The sequence below is a fragment of the Tachysurus vachellii genome, chromosome 22 (assembly GCF_030014155.1).
Source record: "Tachysurus vachellii isolate PV-2020 chromosome 22, HZAU_Pvac_v1, whole genome shotgun sequence".
Taxonomy (NCBI): Eukaryota; Metazoa; Chordata; class Actinopteri; order Siluriformes; family Bagridae; genus Tachysurus; species Tachysurus vachellii.
This window is the reverse complement of record NC_083481.1, coordinates 17,087,024-17,106,835: the sequence shown is the minus strand read 5'-3', so window position 1 is coordinate 17,106,835 and position 19,812 is coordinate 17,087,024. Positions and strand designations below refer to the sequence as shown.

Genomic DNA, 19,812 nt, shown 5'->3' with positions numbered 1-19,812 from the left:
GAATAATCCTGGGTTTAACAAAAACTTCACCCTTCTACGTGTCTGCAGAAGGGAAGTGATGGTGTTGGTGTTAGAAATAATGTAAAAAAAAAAAAAAAAAAACAGGCAAAAGATTATCGACATCATACATACACTATAAACAATTTATTCCATATATCTGAATTTATTATTTATTTTTTTGGTTATATCTGAGACTACGAAGAAATCTACAATATTTACAAGAGTGCAAAAGCTTACTGTGAAATCTGTTACAACAGAGAGAATATTACTGAGAGAATTCTAAATCCAGAGAGAGATACAGGGGTAAAAGAAGGACAAATAAAATAAAATAAAAAAAATAATAAAAAAAAAAAGAGGGAATTTGCCAATGACATTCAGAACGGGAGATACTTTTGAACTGTTATTCGTCTCACATTTAAATTACTAGCATATCTGAGCATGTGAAAAACGGGATCTTTATTGCCCATATGAAAGATTTACAGAAAAGATCGTTACACACGTCTGCATAATATTTCAAGTAATCGCAGAACATGTCTTAACTATCGTCAGGTTTTTTTTTTATTCCTTATTTAGGAAATTACTCTTCCACAGCACTTCACACATTGCTTTTACTGAAGTTTTTTGGGGTGGAAAAAACTTTTTTTCAGTCGTAGCTACACAGACACATTTTTAATATTGAAGTTGCTCATGCATTCTTTATGAATATCTGATAGACAGTGCAGTGTGTAACCATGTCTGCTGAATTAAATATTCTCTGGAAGCTTTTACAGAAACTAAAAATGTCAAAAGCGTCTGTACATCAACCCATCGTCTCGAGATAATATCACACTGCCACGAGGAACAAAGAGGCTGTTATATATGTATATATAAGGTCTCGACCCGTATCTGTTCAATCATGGTGTGAACATACAGAATGCATCAACAGCTTGTAATATTAAAAGCCAACACATTTTTGTTCAAATCAAAAGACAGACACGATGTTTTTTAAAAGGAATTGCAACTTTAAGTTACAATGGAACCAAAAAATAGAAATACCAGACTCTAAACAAATTTGACTTTATTCTCTCAGTCAACTTCTGGGTCGAATTCAAGCTTTTCTTTTAATTCACACGGATGCTGTCGATGTTCATCCACATCCAGAGGCTCTGTCAGTGTCCTAGTAGTCCGGTACCTGCAGATTTAAACCCGTTTGTTAGTAGGCAAGTCAAATGGTTCCTAATGGCGTCTGTTTGTGGTTTAACTGCATTGATTCATCTTCAGTAAGCACTTTATCTTGGTCAGGGTTTTGGTGGGTTTTTATTCCAAGCCATTGCAGGGCAACATGTGTGCACACAGACACACACAGACAGACAGACACACACAGACACACACACGCGCACACACACACACACACACAGACACACACAGACAGACAGACACACACAGACAGACAGACACACAGACACAGACACACACACAGACACACACACAGACACACACACAGACAGACGCACACACACAGACAGACGCACACACACAGACAGACGCACACACTAGGGCTGGGCAATTAATCGAAAAGTAATCGAAATCGACATTCAGAACCTATAATCGATCAAATTTTTCCAGGTCGATTATTTCGATTACTTTCCCATTAAAAACACTACCGCGTGTGGAGTCACATGACCCCACTCCGTTACGTTACATTATTCCACCGACATGTCGAGCATGGAGAGCTTAAACACTCAGACAACTGAGCAACAAGAGCAGCTTGTACCAAAGAAAAATGCAGTCTCTGTCGTTTGGACACATTTTGGCTTCAGTAAGGATGACATCGAACAAAATGAAGTCAGATGTAGACACTGTAGAAAAACAGTTTCGACGCCCAAAGGTAACCACCAATTTGTTTCAACACTTGGAGCGCAATCACGTTACTGAATATGAACAGTGCATGGCTCAAAAAAACAAAAAGAGACTGACAAGCGCCCAGCAACAAGTGCCTCCGCAAAGCAGATGTCGATAACAAATGCATTCACAAATGCCACACAGTATGAGAAGAGTTCAAGAAGATGGAAAGAAATAACTGAGGCTATTTGTTATTACATCGCAAAGGATATGACTCCCTTGGCTACAGTGGAGCGAAGCTATACAAGAGTTATTTTATTTAGAAGAGATACTGCTTATTTTCTACTTTTAATATGAAAAACATTGAAAATAATTTATTTTGTTTCCAAAAGTGCAAGTTATTTATGTTTACAACATTGATGTTCAATAAATAACCATAGCTAGTAGATAGTGTGTTTCCTTCAATTATTTTAAAATCAAGTAATGCACCCTTCATTCAAAAATCTCTGACTTGTAATATGTGAGCATATTTACTAAACAAAACTTGTCAGTGAACTATGAGAGCAAAAAAAATAAAAATAAAATAATCGTTCATTAATCGTAATCGAGTTAAAATGTTCAATTAATCGAGATTTTAATTTTAGGCCAAATCGCCCAGCCCTAGCACACACACGCAGACACACGCAGACACACGCAGACACACGCAGACAGACACACAGACAGACACAGACAGACACAGACACACAGACAGACACAGACACACAGACAGACAGACACACAGACAGACAGACACACACAGACAGACAGACACACACAGACAGACAGACACACACAGACAGACAGACAGACACACAGACAGACACAGACACACAGACAGACACAGACACACAGACAGACACAGACACACAGACAGACACACAGACAGACACACACATTCACACAGACAGACACATTCACACAGACAGACACATTCACACACAGACACACAGACAGACACTCAGACAGAGAGACACACAGACACACAGACAGACACACACAGACAGACACACACAGACAGACACACACAGACAGACACACACAGACAGACACACACAGACACACACAGACACACAGACAGACAGACACACAGACAGACAGACAGACACACAGACAGACAGACACACAGACAGACAGACACACAGACAGACAGACACAAAGACAGACAGACACACAGACAGACACACAGACAGACACAGACACAGAAAATCAAAGTGCTTCCCACCTTTAAATCCTTCTTCAGGCAAACAGACTGAAAAAAAGATATGTTAAGATATTTTAGTCAATAAGGTAAACAATGTTTGAGTTAAATATAATTTTGCATGTGTATATTTAGATATACTAAGAGTTCTTACCTTGGTATGCATCATCCATTGCTGCGTAATCTGCTATTGGTTCATCAGCCTGTGGAACAAAACAGAAGTCAAGTATAAGGCAAATTGGATCACATCAATATGTTAAAAAAAAAAAAAAAACTAATTAAAAAGAATAATAATACAGTTGTACCTTTAGACATATAATGCTTTCTGGAAAAACTCCAAGGCTTCCTAAAGTGGCAGAGTCGTCAGTTAAAGATCGGCCATCTATGGACAGGTTTTGGTCGAAGGGAGCGACGGAGAAGGCGTGCATGATCTGTGCATACATAAAAAAACAGCACAGTTAGGACAGAACTACAAAACTGTCTTATATGAACACAAAACACACCTAAGCTAGAGGCTCATACCTGGATCTTGAGTTCCTTAAGGGTCTGATTAGCGGAGACGATAAGTGCTTTCTCCCCACGCAGCTTCCTGTGCCGCATGCTCCGCCGAATCCCTGATTTCCCCACAGCAGCAGCAGCGACAGCAGCAGCAGTGGATGCAGGGGAGCAGGAAGAGGACGAGGAAGAGATGGCAATGGCAGGACTCCCCTCATTCAGTTTCTGCCGCTTGGCTCCATCCTCAGTCTGTGGTACAGAAAAATAAACAGGGACATTCTTTAAACACACACTCATCAGGTTTTAATATCAGGGATACGAAACTGCTGAAAAATATTTTGGGACCATGTTCTTTCTATGTCATCAAGAATGATGCCACAATGTACAAGAAGAAGTTTCATAAGATTTGTACAGGACACCTTCAAATGCTTAAATTCTCAAAGTTTACATACTGCTGCTTTAATAAGGTGGAGATTTTGTTGAAGGTTCGATCAGGTTACCTGGTTGAAGTCTGGGTCTTTTTCTCCTTCTATTTTGGGCTCTTCTCTCTCATCCTCTGCTTCAGATCCACTCATACCGAACTCAGGAGCAGCATCTTTAATCATCTGCCGAGAAAAGGGAAATAAAAATCAGACAGGTAGAAACATTCAAAACAAAAAGAAAGGGATTACAGAAGACGACAGAGAAACAGCTGCAAAGTCAAAGTGCATAATATTATAGAACATACTGAGGATTAATTTTTTTTTAACAGGAGAGCTGACCTTCTTGCTGTCGATGACTTTGCGCACATAAACGGTGGCCTGGGCGTACTCCCGCAAGTCTCGTTGCTGCTGGAATATGAAGCCTTCGCGGCAGTCTCGACACAGCTCTGACAAAAACACACAAATTTACATCATAAATCTCACTGGTTTGAGAACTGCTTCATTTTCTCAGTCATGAAGATCCACCATACTGCACAGTGTAACTGTTCTCCCCTGGACTAATATTAATATTAACATCAGCAACCAATTATCTATCAGTCGTGCATGCAGTTATGCAGGCTGTGTTCACCAGGCTGGGTGTGGTACTGCACGTTCCCGTTGTCCTGCGCTGTATCGTGGATCCTGCATATGGAGATGGGCTGGTCCACCAAGAACAGCCTACAGATCACATCCCATTCAGCAGGCCAGAGCAGAGCTACACTGTGCAACGACAAACACACACGCACGCGCACACACACGCACGCACACACACGCACGCACGCGCACACACACACGCACGCACGCACACGCACGCACGCACGCACACACGCACACACACACGCACACACACACGCACACACACACGCACACACACACGCACACACACACGCACACACACACGCACACACACACGCACGCACGCACGCACGCACGCACGCACACACGCACGCACACACGCACGCACACACGCACGCACACACGCACGCACACACACACGCACACACACACGCACACACACACGCACACACACACGCACACACACACGCACACACACACGCACACACACACGCACACACACACGCACACACACACGCACACACACACGCACACACACACACACACAGAGAAAAGGACATTCTTAAAACCATGGCTATCAAGACCAAATGAAGACTGAACCACATTACTGCTTTAACAAATTAGTAATAATAATCATTAGCAATTAGCAAGTCAAAGACACACTCGGTTAGACAGTACTCACTGCTGGGCGTCTCCCTGGAGCAAGGAGTCGTAGGTGAACATGAAGCCTCCATGAGGGCACAACAGGATGCTGTTTCCAATGCTGGACACCGGGTTTGACTTGGCTGGCTTCCTGTGACGGTGCGTGGGGAAAAGGTCAATACGTTTTTAACAGTCAGGTAACATTTACAAGCTCATTAAGAATTGAGCTAACAGTGACGCTCCAAACATTCCGATAAACACTTTCAATCTAAATCTGAATTGAGTACCGCATGTAAAATATGACTTCACCTGATGAATTTTCTCCACTCATCAACAAAGAATAACGGCACAATGTACAGAATATCTGTGTCCTGTAAACACAGACAGACAGACAGACAGACAAAATACGAGAGCGAATATTTCTATTATATTATATATATATTATATAATATTATATTACAATCCTTTAAGTACAATTCATTTCATATACATACACATACACTGAAACCTAAAAATCCATCCTGAAAGTGCTCCTCGTTACGAAAGCATGCTCATACCTGGGGCCACTTCTGCAGTGAAGGACGATTCTTATCCTGGAAGAGATTGAGGAGTGAGCTCTTTTGCTCGTTGGCCATCATTCGATTCAGAGCCTCGTTCTCTTTACCCTCCCTCTCCAACCTCTAAGGAAAAAAATGCCAACGTTTAAATGTATATCAGTGTATAACAGCTGGAGGTGGTTGTTCTTAATATAAATTTAGGACAGCTTCTTCACAGCTAATGTTTGGAAGCAAGCAGTAAACTATGCTTGAGATATTTGGAGCTATTTTCATTCATTCATTCATTCATCTTCTACCGCTTATCCGAACTACCGCAGGTCACGGGGAGCCTGTGCCTATCTCAGGCGTCATTGGGCATCAAGGCAGGATACACCCTGGACGGAGTGCCAACCCATCGCAGGGCACACACACACACTCATTCACTCACGTAATCACACACTAGGGACAATTTTCCAGAAATGCCAATCAACCTACCATGCATGTCTTTGGTGGAGCTATTTTACTGAGTGAAATAGTGTGTGTGTGTGTGTGTGTGTGTGTGTGTGTTTACCATGCACTGCTGGCAGGACTCCCGTTGCTGTGTGAACTCTGGCGCTTTGGGAAAATAAACCTTCAGCCTGTCCCATACTTCACCCGTCACAAGCCGCCTCTCACTCTCCTGAATACTCAGACCACCTGGAGGGAAAACAAAGGGGTTAGATGGACACACACACACACACAGACGCGCACGTGCGTGCACACAGGTTCTTGACATTTTGCAGTGCTCCTCTCTATACCCAGGCATACATATATGTAGAGTGTATATATATACACATATACACTCTATACCCAGGCGTTAATAAATGATTCATAGTCGTCTTGTTCAAACAATGAACTACTAATGACTGACCGTGAGAGCAGAGAATGTCTTCGTTAAAACTCTTCATCTCGTCGTCATCTCGGTCATTCTCCTTCGGGCTGTCTGTTTATAGGGAAATGACCATAACATTCATATAAGACTACGAACTACAACGGCTGATACCGATGCTTGTCATTTTTTAAAATCTGATTAAAGTTCTTTAATCGTTTGATTTGATCATCTGATTAATCGTTCTTTAAAATTCTTATTGAGACTGTACATGTTCACCCTAAACAGTCTACACATAAGCAATGTGAAGAGCATTAATTGCCATCATTTTCAAAAGAAATGAGTGCTGCATAAGCAGCCAACTAGTTCTTTAGTAGTTTTTGATCGTGTTATTGTGTTTAAACACTTTATATCCTCAATCTCAGAGTGTAAAAAAAAATAATTTATACCATGCACCACTCGCCTTGATGTATTAATTGTGTTATATTTACATCTTCCAAAATGAATAACACGTACTGTATTTCCTCAAACTACTATTGTCTTTTGGTTTCTGTGTTGGTCCACATACGTCATGATGCAAATGCATTCATGCGAAAGGTATGCAAAGAATGCAATTACTAGCCTTACAAGTTTACACAGACAATATTTTACTAAGAAAAAGATCACCGAGATTATCCCTGACAAGTGTACTGTATGTTGATACAGAGGTCCAGGTTAACCTGTAAGATTTATATTAGTCTATATAACCCTCTAGTGGTTGAGAGTGAACGTCCATGTTACCTTTCGGACCTGTGGAATTTTCCCCGTTTGTTTTGCAGTCGTTGTGTTTGGTCTCCTCTTCCTCCTCCTCCAGCTGTTCCAGAGCCAATTGCCTCCACTGCCTCAGCGACGCCTTCCCGATCCAGAAACCCTCTTCGTTGCTAAAACACGGCACCCGGAATTCAATCAGGCTAATACTTAAAGCTTCTGTATAAAACTGTACATCCCTATGACATCTGAATCAGACTTAGACCCTGACGTAGCTCTACCTTCTCAGCTGAGCCTTGGTGAGGTTGGTCACCTCTCTATAATCTTCGTTGAGTTGGTTTTTAAGCCTCAGGACACGGCAGCGTCGAGCTACGCACTCTCTACACAGAAATGAACCTAAGAAGACCCAGAATGATTATCATCACCAAGTCACACGGCCTGACGGGCAAAGTCAAAGTGCAAAATATTAGGAATCCTTACGGTCTATTCTGGGTCCTCCACCATAGCGATTAAAAAGGATCTCAGCAGCACTGTGGGAAATACGTTTGGCCTCGTTCAGGCGGTCTGGATGCAACTTTCCGTGAGAGCACAGGAAATGGCCGTTGTCGATCTCTTTGATGGCCGTCGAGTCGTCCAGCCATTTTTTCAGCCACTCCACAGGGACAAACTCGTACGGCTCACCTACAGAGCATAACAATAACCCATAATGATTGTCACGATTAATGCAATACCTCTATTAAAAAAAAAACACAAAAAAACAAAACAAAAAACATACCGTCTCGTGGAGGTAACAGCTCATAGAGCTCCTTGACCTCCACGTGTTTGGCTTTGCCCTTGTCCACGCTCTGTTTCCTCATATCCGCCATCTCACTACACCACTCCTCAAACTTCTTGTTGTCCTGGTCCACAAGCCGCTGGAGGAAGGCTAGTGAAGAAAAAATAACACCAAGATGGAAATAAAGTTCAAAAATCAAAGGAAAAAAAGGTTCTTTAAATTGCATTACAATGCCTGAACATACCTGGCACCTCCACACTGGCCTGGGTTTGGTCCACCTGGTGTTCCTGACGTTTATACACCAACATATACGCGTTTCTCGAACAGTGGAAGCCTTTGCTATATTTGGGTTTCCGGGACTGCGACTTTGCGGTTTCAGCTGTTACACAGAAAAACTTTATTTAATGGAAATCCTATAAACGAAATCGTATTAGACATTTCAACCAATCGCCAAAGTCACTGCTGTGCCATTTACCTAGATCTTCCTCGATGCCCAGCTGGAGTTTCTTTCCCTCCATCTTCTCAATCTCCTCGTCGTTAAACTTGTACCAGTCGTTGGTGCAAGCGTCACGTACGTGAGCGATGTAATGGCCGGAGTAGGCACTCACGCCACGGTGAATCAGCACAGCGCTTAGCTCGTACATACACTTCTCTTCTAAAAATAAAACAGACAAAGAACAAATCATTTCAGTCCAAACAAATAAATATAAAATACACAAATAATAATAAAAAAAAATAAGAATAAGCACAATAAGTGTAATCTGCACTGTGTATTAGGAAAGTCAATACTGTTCCATCCATTACACAGTTTTACCATCAGTAGGGGAAAAAGAAGCTAAGTGTGACAGGGAAAATCTACCTTTTGCTTCCAAAAATGGGCTCATGTCGAGGACCTCTGGAAAACTAATGTAAGTGTTGAGCTTCTTCTTGTGAGCAGACTGCCTAGAAACAGAAAAATCAACAGTTAGCACCATGTTATGCAAAGCAATGTTCTACTGGATAATAAGAAAAATCCTCACAAGGGTTACACATAATTATATATATATATATATATATATATATATATATATATATATATATATATATATATATATATATATATATATATATAAAAATTATCTGTCAATAGAACAAAACTATTTCCAGCTAAAATAGAAATGTCTAGCAGTTTAACATTCGTATCTGGTTTATTGCAATATTATAACAGGAAATATGAATCTGAATGAGTATATTTCATATTTTTCAGTTTCTCAATCTGGCAATCCATTTGTAATATATTCCTTTAAAACAGTGTATTTTATCCATTAATGAAGGACCCATTGACTATAAAGAAGTTAAGCTGGTGTATGGTGTATGCTTTTATGTATTAAAAACCACAATAAACTGAAATACGGTGTTCCAGATGTTCACTGCGTGACTCTACCTGAGTTTAGTAGATGAGCTGCGGGTAATAAAATAATAAAGTTGCACGTAAATAATCCCTACTGATTCAATTAGCATGACTGGGAGTTTTCTGACCTGCCCAGTTAAATTGTGGATACGTAAAAACTCGCCTGTCAAACACAAAGCGCATGAGCTGAAGGTTGAGCGTCCGCGGCAGACTGTGGAGCTTAATACGACGTGTGGCGCACTGTTTGCTCTGACAGCTCTCGCAGAAGTAGCGGTTATCCCCGTCTAATTTCTCCTCCTGAAAAACACCAGATAAACAACACGGATCAAAACATCGGTCTCGGATCAAATCACGGCTTCATAACGTTCTCGTAAAAAAAACAATCAAGAAAAAAAAAATCAAAGGCTTAAATGGTGAAAATTTGGTGAAGGTGAAAGGGGCTTGTTTGAGATTTTATAACACTATTCCAGTTATAACACTATTCCAGTCACTTCCTCAGATTTTCCATTTGCTATTAACTGCCACTGTGTTGTGCTGTTACATGTACCATCATAATCACAGCCACTAATAGTTTGTTACAACAAAATCTTGTTTGTGGGGTACATTCTGCAGCCTGGAGGCAGTATAAGGAAATAAGGGTTACCTTGAGGAACTCTGTGACGCACTCCATCAGGTTTTTGTGTCCTTGTATATTCAGCTCCAGCTCGTAAAACCGAGATGGTAAAGCAGACGATCGTCCGCACTGGTTACATCTGTCTCGGGACAAAAATCAATAAACTCATACGTTAATAACAGCGTAATAACAGAGTAATGACATTTGAAAATGTATTTTAAAAAAGAAAGACATTTCTTTACCGATATTGCACAGTGAAAGTAATCCTACTCTTATACACAAATAAAAGTCAATCAAACAGACATATACAGCACCATTCATGAAGAATTACACTTTCTGAGTAAAAAAGAACACTATAAAAGTTCAAGCAGGCACCTAAACTAATATTAAAGCACATAAACTCAGACATTTGACTTTATAAACCCAGCCAATAAAAAGTGCTTTACCCCAGGGATCCTCGGTGTCTCAAATTCTTTCCAAGTAAAGACCTAAGTTCTACGGTTTCTAACATTATGTAGGTGTGGTTACTATATACTGTGTGTCGTATTGAACCGGCTTCACCGATGATTTAAACGTCACCTTCACTGCTCTGTGTAATGAGGAATTCTCATTATTATAGAGTACAACAATTAAGTAAGAAATAAAATTGTATCCTAGACCGTATCTTAGATGCATCAGCTGACATTAAATTCTACGTGGTATAAAAACATCCTCCCGATTGTCTGTGTTGTGAATGAGAACGTAAAGAAGCTCACACAGTAACGTAAGAAAACTCTCCACAGAACTGCTGCTGAATCACGTTTTGGAGGTTTGGATCCTTCTGCTTGGACAGAGTGTCTTCCAGGAGTGAAAGGAAGAGTTTAGAAAACTCCTGAGCATCCTAAAATGGCGAATCGGTAAAGGGTTGTGGTTAATCAGGAAAACATGATTCAAACAATTACAAATGCGGGCGCTGCTCAGGTCCGTGATACAGAGAGCATCGCTAATAAAGAGAGCATTGGACAAATCTAATATTCTGTTGTCAAAATGTCTGGATCTCCCAGATAATTGACAAAACTGGTAATTTCAAGATCATTAGGTTTACCTGCTGCTGCCCCGTATCGAGTCCCAGAGCTTTCACCAAACCCGAGGGATCGATGTACCTTCTGTTGCTATTCTGCAGCAAAGCAAACAGGTACTGCAGGTGTTCACATATCGTCTTCGGCTCGTAATCTGTGGCTATTGAACACACAGACGACAGCAGGATCATCACACTACTTTGGCCAAGTGTTTATATCATTATTTAAATGGACACAATAACAATTTGCATATATACTAGAGCCCAAGTGATTTTTATTCCTCAAATTTCCACAGACAAATCACATGAGATAAGTCCACATGACAGACCTGCTTATAATTTCCAACACCGTTTACATTTCACCGACAGACGCTCTGTTTATGCTTCACGGACCAACCAAGGTCCCAAAACTCTTCTCCAAGAACCACGTCACATCATTTACATGTGCATTATTATTACTATTATTATTATTATTGTTTAATTATTATTTAGAGTGCATGTTTACTCTACACAACAGTAAAGTACAGACTCGTGCAGAGGTGTTGAAAGCCGGTTTTACCTGACTCTGTGTCGTGCACCTCAGCTCGGGAGTTGTGACACTGGTAAAGCATCCGGCGCAGCTCCAGGTTGTGGAACCATACCTGGAGAAAAGTGTTCACGTAACACGTGGCGCCGAGATTCGTCAGGCCCACAAACGTGTTCTGTAACAACAAGAACAAACAAACAAAAAAATTTAAAAAAATAAAAGATTTCAAATACTTTAGAATGTACTGAAAACAATATAATAAGACCTTACGGTATCTGAGGATTACAAAACATTAGACATACTGTGTCACAATATACTTTTCATTGATGTTTATCTTCTGTGGGAGTATAAAATATTATGCTAAAAATTCATAGATATATAAATACTATATTTCCAAATACGCAAATACCATCATCAGACTTTTTTTTAAATTAAAACCATATATGCACAAGAATGGGTAAAATTTTTTAATTATGCCGTTTTGTGCATTAGAGATACCTGATGCACTGGAAAATTAATATTATTTTATTCCTACTACTACTAATAATAATTATAAAAATAGTAACTATAATAATAAAGAACTTCTTTAATAGAGCAATTTTAAAAGAGAAAGTGCTTAAGAAAACTGGTACATAAGAGCTGAGAGATCATCTTATTCTTCGTTTATCCTTAGTAAACTCCTCATCTCCTTATGTCTGTCCATATTGGAGTCACAAAAAGCATATAGTTTCAGTGGAACAGGATGGTTGAGAATTATATACCTTGTCTCTTCTTTCAGAATTTGGGTCATCAATGTTGTGAAAAGCATTTTCGTCAATTTCTCCCAGCCACGATTGTTCCCCAATTCCGACCAGACAATTCGGGTTGCCTTTGCAGTTTCTCCTGAGTGACAATACGGGAAGAGATTACGCAGATTACAGTTAGCACCTTTCAAAAGATACATGTATGTTTCAAATATGATTGGATCACTAGACAAACAGGCACAGTACAAATGAACAGCAATAACTAAAGAACAGGCATTTGAATTGAAATATCGACCTAACTGTCTGTGGCTGCATTGTTCTATAAGCCCAGGTCTGTTTTTTTATGAAACTGATATCACCATGGAAAATCATCACGCATGGCAATCTCCACAAATTCTCCACAAAAACATTCTCCACAAATCAAAAGTGTGGGGAAAAAATATGGGCAGGAAATCTTAATAAAACTAATTTTATTTTACTAACGTAAAATACACGTTAAATCAGAATCAGATTTATTCGCCAAGTAATTCAAGCTTGAATCCTGTTTCGTTTACAGTCGATGATCTTTAAAGTGTTTCCAAGACTCTTTAAGGTTGGAAAAAAAATATCTGCAGGAAATATTAATAAAACTGCCATTAATACACGTTAAATCAGTATCAGCTTTATTCGCCATATAATTAAAGCTTGAATCCTGTATTGTTTACATTAGATGAGCTTTAAAGTGTTTCCAAGACTTAAGATTGAAAAAAATATATATCTGGAGAAAGTCTTCATAAAACTGCCATTAAATCAGTATCAGAATCAGAATCAGATTTATTCACCAAGTAAATAAAGCTTGAATCGTTTGTATCGTTTACATTAAATGACCTTTAAAAGTGTTTCCAAGTCTCTTTAAGACTCAAGAGTCTCTTCAAGTTAACATAAACGCATCATTATATATACGGATTAAACATGAATGATTCCGTGCTGTTTGGTGAAAGACAATTATAGAAACTGAACCGATTCGTATCGGATAGAACTTGAATCGAATGGCTGCTGAACCGATTCGTGTCGGATCGAATCAGTAGCGAACCGAACTGTATCGTTTTTGTATCGTGTGAAAGATGGAGATTCACAACCCAGCAATACAATAGCACTGGCTATAATAAAAGTGTTTTATTTAAAACGCATATATAAATAAATAAATAAATGAATATATATAGTGCATCCGAGAGTGCAGTACCTGCATGTTCCCCTCTTACACGCCGATACGGCGATACGATACGCCAGCTCGATGTGCTCCTGCGTTATGTCCTCCGGTTTCACCGTGTCGACCCATCGCCAAGCGGCTTTCTCCAGCTGCAGACGAGGGGCCATTCTGCATAAACAACACGGAGAAAGAAGAAATCCGACGCGGTTACGCACAGAACAGCTACAAATTGTCCACGAAACTAAAAGTAAAAGCTCTGACGCGTTAGCCGGCTCTTAGTTTGCATGCTTTACATAAATCACGTTAGCTTAGCTTAGCTACAGCGGCAGTTTGTTTGTAATTTAAACCCATAGTATATTTAAAACACGTATCCGACCGGCTAGCGCGCTAACCAACGCTCACTGATTTAACTTTTAGTTTAGAATGTTTCTTTTAGCTTGTTAGCTTAGCATTAGCACCTAGAACTATAGCTATTCCGACGCTTGTTGTTACTATTGCGCTACGCAGATAGCAAAGCTAGCCAGCTAGCGAGAAGCTAACCTAGATACGATGACCAACGTTAGCAAAACATTATTTAAAAAGAATGTGCGCGCGAACCTTTGCTTGTATTCACCAGGAAAAATCTGCTCAATAGAGATGCTTTGATTATTAATTTTTTTTTCACATTTTATTCTGTTTGTATGTTTGTATTTAGCGCCCTTGTCTCTGTTTTTAAATAAATATTTTTCCTTCCTATGTTTCAAACTTGTTTGAGGCGTACGTACTTACGTAGGTCGTGTCGTTGCGTCAGACGTCAGGGTCGCCCTGCGCGCAACCCTGTCGACGCGTGTGACACGAGTGCGCATGCGCGCTCTGTAAAGTCAGCCACGCTGTCCTTTTTTTTTTTTTTTTAATGAATTGGGGAAGGTTATTGGTAAAAAAAAAAAAGGCATATTAACTAATATTCAAGAAAAAAATGAACAAAACCGTATAGGTATTTTCAATTATTAATTAGTCAATCAAGCAATGCTAAATCTGTCAGCCATCCCTAGGACCACCAGATTATATTAGGTTTGTTGATCAAGGAATGGAAGCCTTTATTATCACCACATTAACATTACAGCACAGAGGAATTCTTTTCTTCGCATATCCCAAATATATATATAGGAGGTTGCGGTCAGAGCACAGGGGCAGCTATGATACAGTTCCCCTGGAGCAGGGAGGGTTAAGGGTCCAAGGCCCCAACAGTGGCAGCTTGGCAGTGCTGGGGCTTGAACCCTGATCCTCTGATCAACAACCCAGAGCCACCACTGCCTGTTTATGATTTATGATTCTCGACACGTTTCTGGGGTATCCTTACACATCAGAATAAAAAAAAACAAAACATTATATTTCTTCGGTGTGGTTCTTACAGTCCCATTCCACGGCACATAACAGCTCTGACAATGATTTCAACGTAAGTTGTTGTTGAGTTCCTAGAAGAGAAAGAAAAGAACATAAAAATCCAAAAAAAAAAAAAAAACATGACAAGAAGAGAAATGATATAAAATAGACACATATGTGTGTATAGAAATACTGTATGATTCTTATTCAAGATTCTATTATTGCCAATGAGCAGTATACTAAATAATACAGTAGAGGACGAAACAAACTGTGACCTTGATCATAGTAGATGTTCAAAAGTAACGACTAGTCAATATAAACATCAGAATTAAGGGTGAAAATTTAATAGATCTGGCTTATTTCCAAGTAAGTTTAATTTGAGCTTTTTTTTTTAATGATGCTCCTAAACTTCACCCCTGAACTGGTGTCACAGAAGGGTCTGAATGTCACCAGAGGTTCAAGCTTCAGTACAAACATCAGACCTCTTCTGCTCCAGGCGTTTGGTTTTATAAGGTTAGAGAGTACAGCCAGGAATGTTGAATACAGGGAAGCTTTAGATAGTAAACACCTCATGAATCTGCTTGTAATCACATGATTACTCTCCTTCACTCACTTACACTGTAGAGTTAATTAAAACGTGTCCTTTTCATAATAAGTTTAGTAAAATCAGTGATACGGTTAAATATATCATGTATTGATTGAATGTTTCCTCCTCCTTTAATTTTTTTTGTGTGTGTGTGTGTGTGTGTGTGTGTGTTATTCATTATATATAATATGACAGACAAACTGGTTGTAATATTCAAATAAAGGCCATGCTACACGCCGTGTATTAATTAGAAAGGGGGCGGGGCATGCAGATTTTAGGGCGGTTCTAATTAGAATATTTCTACATTCTTAAATGAGATGAAAAGCCTATTTCTAGACGTTGCATCTGGCTGTGCGTGTGTGTTTTACTGTTGCACGTGAATGACATTAATGACATTTTTATATGGATACCAAATGTCACACGCTGTAACGCTTTTTTGGGGTAGCATTTAAGGGGCTTGGAGTGTGTGTGATAACTATGTGAGTCTGAAGGTCGGTTACCGCACTCTCTACATCGAAGGTGATGATGATGATGATGATGATGAAGGTGGCGAGGATGGTGATGGTGGTGAAAGGAAGGAGCCCCTCCTTGTGAGCGCGTGGTCTTTTGGTGGTGCCCTGTTGCCATGAAAACGGCGCAGACGCTTGGATGTAACGAAGAGGCATCAAAAGTGATGAAGCAGGATCAGCTCATGAGGCAGAAAGCCATCCAGCATTAGGACTTAATAACAGACGCTTATAACAGCCATATGACCGGACCTCGCATCATAGCGATCACGTGTTAAACTGTTCAAATGTAAAAATGCAGTTTAGGGATTTATAAGGCTTGAGAAACTTGGGAGGAAAAACAGTGCAGACTTGTGACTCCTCATGGCCAAACTTCGGTTTATATGGTTTGTTCTTCTGAGTCTAATGCCACTGCAAACTGATGCCATCGAGACAGGTGAGTAGGTTTTACACTGATTTCCATTAATTACTTTAATTACATCAGATTCCCTTTAGTGCTTGAACAAGAAAAAAAAAAACAATCACTTTATTACACAACATTAAATTCCACCCCACAGCAGGAACAAGACTTACAACGTGACTCGTGTAATCCTCACTGAAATCATGTCTAATAAGTAGTAAATTAACAATGATGTCTTTTAGAAATAAAATTCAGTTCTTTGCCTGACATATAGCATGTAGAATTATTTTTTTTTATCTTGATATAATCTTTTATTAGTTCACCAGATTTGGATTATGAATAGACACTCATTCATTAATAACAGACTGAAATCTCTTGAATGTATGACCCTTTGTGTTCACCTAATCTCAGGTGTGTCTGTACTGACTGAGATAAAAGTGCATTATAAAGAAAAAAAGGATTTTTATGCCATTAAGCTTTTTCCTGTCCTGCTGGTCTTGATCGCAGTGGGAAGCCACAGTAGATTGAGAACATTTGCATTTTATTCCGAGCGGTGAATACGTTTTACGAGAAACCCACTCTCCTACTCCTGCTCATTTTTGAGCAAACTCAGTTCAGGAAACATGGTTACGGGATATTTTGAAGTATTGTTTCTTTGCCACTGACTGAGGTTTTCTCAGGACATTCCAGGAAGTCAGGCATCAGGGATTCACTAGTTTCCCTTGGTAACAAAGCTAATAAACCCTGGAGTGGTTATAAATCTTCCTATTATTTGGTTCTTGCCCCAGATGGGGGAGATTATGCAGCTGACTCCCCCTTGCGGTCTTGTAAGGCAAACAGTTAGATTTGCTTTGGTCCCTTGTATCTCATTATGAACATCTCGGGAGGGTACGGTGGGCCAGACTAAATACACCGGTGTCTGTGTTTTAGTCTTGTGATGAGGAATGTCATTAGTCTTCCAATTTTTTTTAACAGTGAACGTGGTGGATTTCTGTGGCCAGACAGTACGGGGGGACGGTATGATCGTCCGGTCCCACCAGGAGTCGCGCAGGTACTATTTTGTCAGCATGGGTACTGACTGCCACCTGACCATGCGGGCAGCCACACCTCGTGACAAGGTGCAGTTCCAGTTCCGATTCTTCCTGGTTTACAGCTTGCTACGCGTGTCACCCTTCAGCCCCGTGCCCCACCTCCCTGAGTCGGCCCGGGGTCCCGCAAATTCGGGTTCGGCGCGGCCTGACCAGCGCACAGAGCCGACGACAGACGAGGCCCAAGGAGATCCGTGTCACGCTGGCTCTTACATCCAGTTCTATGATGGTCGTGATAAGATGGCACAACCTATCGGGCCTCCACTTTGTGGAAAGAGCCTGCCACGCCCAGTCCTGTCCACTGGAAACTATCTGACCCTGCGACTGGTGACAAGGGGGACTCAACCACGTGTGGACTTTGTTGGGGACTTCACTTCATTCAGACTGGGTAAGACATAAAGGTCACGGGTTTGAAGTTATGATCTGTGGTCAATGTCCTCTTGTGCTCATGGTGCATAATGAAAAGGAAAAACCTTCTCTCTTTTACTTAAGATGTCACTATACAGACATTTCTTTAATGATTAAGTAATGTCAAGGCAGCTCCAACACATCCATATTATAGCTTTTAAATGAGAAAATGTTGTCCTTTTCCAGGGTTTAATCAGTCTGAATGCAGTAGTGAACCCTACTTTACCTGCCAAAATGGGAAATGCATCCCACTGAGTCTGGTGTGCAGCGATGACAAGGGAATCGACAACTGCGGAGATGGCACGGACCTGCAAGAGTACCCAGGATGCAAGAGTCAGTTTACCTCTCATAACATTTCCCTACAAGCTTCCACTGTGTCATGCACAAAAGAAACTGGAGATCTGATAATACCTCATTTTAAGAGGAATATAAAAGTCAAGACTCTGCGTTTGCTCTGTTTTAGGTCCGTTGTTTGCAGCTAGCACACGTCAGCCATATGCAACTCCTCCCTCTATGCTGAATGTGGCCACCATGAGGGCATCGACTGTGGAGAAGTGTAGCGGCCCAAACCTCATCCCTGACATTGATTCTGTCACTGGTAGGCTTGAATTTCATCCAAAAAAAAGTCACTTTCACTATCACTTTTTTATCTTACTAAATTGGTTTTAGCAAGATGGTTTTAGCAAGATTCTAGCTAGAAGTCAGTACAACAATGCACTTGGAATTGAATCTATTCAATTCAGTTCAATTCAAGTTTATTTGTATAGCGCTTTTAACAATGGACATTGTCTCAAAGCAGCTTTACAGAACATAAGAAATAATGTTAGACAAAAGTAAGTAAAGGAATAAACCTTTAGAGGAACCAGACTCAAAAGGGAACCTCATCCTCACTTTGCTGACACTGGAGGGTGTGATTATAAACTGTTATAAACTAGCTATAAAATAGCTCTCCACATCTATGCATTTCTTGTGGGGTTATTTAGTTAATTGGCGTTTTCTGTTTACACCCAAAAAGTTGACAGACATCGTGTTGATAACGAGATTCTTTATAACGTGCTCACACCCCGGCGCTGACCCTCCGGTCTGTGTGGAGCTGCTCTCTCAAAGCGCCCATTGTGTTTTTATGTCTAAGTAATGGCTAAACTGAATGACAAAGGGCATAGAGCTAATTGGGGGAGCACATGAATGCTCACTGCGTCTTCCTGTGGACAAAGCCGTAAATCACCGGTGAGCTCTGGTCACCAGGATCAGCTTGTGTCCTAGAACCTTTGTTGGGTTTATGTGTCTGTAAATAGGTCATACGGTGGTTGGACCCAAATTAGCTCTTTGTGTTTGGAAAGTCCACAAGTGTTCAATGAAGCGCAAAGATGAGACATGAGCACTGGTGTGAGTTGCGTCCATACTGTTGCATCATAAAAGTTTCTGTTTTTTTTCCGTTCGCTATACTATTTTGTTCAGTTTCCATTCTTTGCATAAAGTTTAGGTTCAACGTTATGTGCACGTTTCTGCAATATATCCCAATCATGGAATTATATTTTAAAACAGAAATGTTCTGTAACAACCGTAGATACTCTCTCCGGTCTACAATTATACTTTCTCTTTCTTTGCCGTAGCAGACGATTGAGTAGAACGATTAGAGACCGTGTTGAAACTACATGGAAAAAAACCTGCTTGTTTTTTTTTTTAAAAATTAGCAATTTAGTGTAAAAACCACAACCCTGGCAACGAAACTCGCTGTGTGCTGTTTGAATGTGCACATAATGTACTGCTGTAATTTAATTTAATT

The 19,812-nt window shown here is 40.2% G+C and overlaps 2 protein-coding genes across 7 annotated transcripts in view; one reads left to right on the top strand and one right to left on the bottom strand.

Moving 5' to 3' along the window:
• Positions 1–143: 143 nt before the first annotated feature.
• usp48 (ubiquitin specific peptidase 48) lies at positions 144–14,499 on the bottom strand. Of its 6 annotated transcripts, none has more exons than XM_060858123.1 (28): positions 14,445–14,499; positions 13,710–13,844; positions 12,506–12,626; positions 11,778–11,919; positions 11,246–11,379; positions 10,917–11,041; positions 10,192–10,300; positions 9,708–9,845; positions 9,018–9,096; positions 8,634–8,813; positions 8,403–8,537; positions 8,159–8,308; positions 7,864–8,064; positions 7,665–7,779; positions 7,417–7,556; positions 6,679–6,750; positions 6,340–6,464; positions 5,790–5,912; positions 5,542–5,603; positions 5,273–5,383; positions 4,604–4,734; positions 4,315–4,421; positions 4,054–4,158; positions 3,581–3,802; positions 3,364–3,489; positions 3,213–3,261; positions 3,083–3,109; positions 144–1,171 (listed from the first exon to the last, which is right to left on the bottom strand). In XM_060858123.1, exons 2-28 carry the CDS (start codon positions 13,841–13,843, stop codon positions 1,149–1,151), a joined length of 3,186 nt encoding a protein of 1,061 aa, XP_060714106.1. In that variant the 5' UTR covers position 13,844; positions 14,445–14,499; the 3' UTR covers positions 144–1,148. The 6 variants fall into 6 exon arrangements, 5 of the variants coding, with proteins under 5 accessions (XP_060714106.1, XP_060714107.1, XP_060714104.1 ...); XM_060858124.1 differs by having other exon boundaries at positions 14,441–14,475; XM_060858121.1 differs by lacking the exon at positions 14,445–14,499 and adding an exon at positions 14,274–14,431.
• A 1,643-nt stretch (positions 14,500–16,142) lies between these two features.
• ldlrad2 (low density lipoprotein receptor class A domain containing 2) overlaps positions 16,143–19,812 on the top strand; it is a 5,305-nt gene continuing 1,635 nt past the window's right edge. Inside the window, exons 1-4 of the mRNA XM_060858410.1 lie at positions 16,143–16,566; positions 17,506–18,006; positions 18,213–18,359; positions 18,490–18,624. Coding sequence (XP_060714393.1) covers positions 16,494–16,566; positions 17,506–18,006; positions 18,213–18,359; positions 18,490–18,624 — 856 coding nt within the window. The 5' untranslated portion in view covers positions 16,143–16,493. The remainder of the gene's footprint in view (positions 16,567–17,505; positions 18,007–18,212; positions 18,360–18,489; positions 18,625–19,812) is intronic.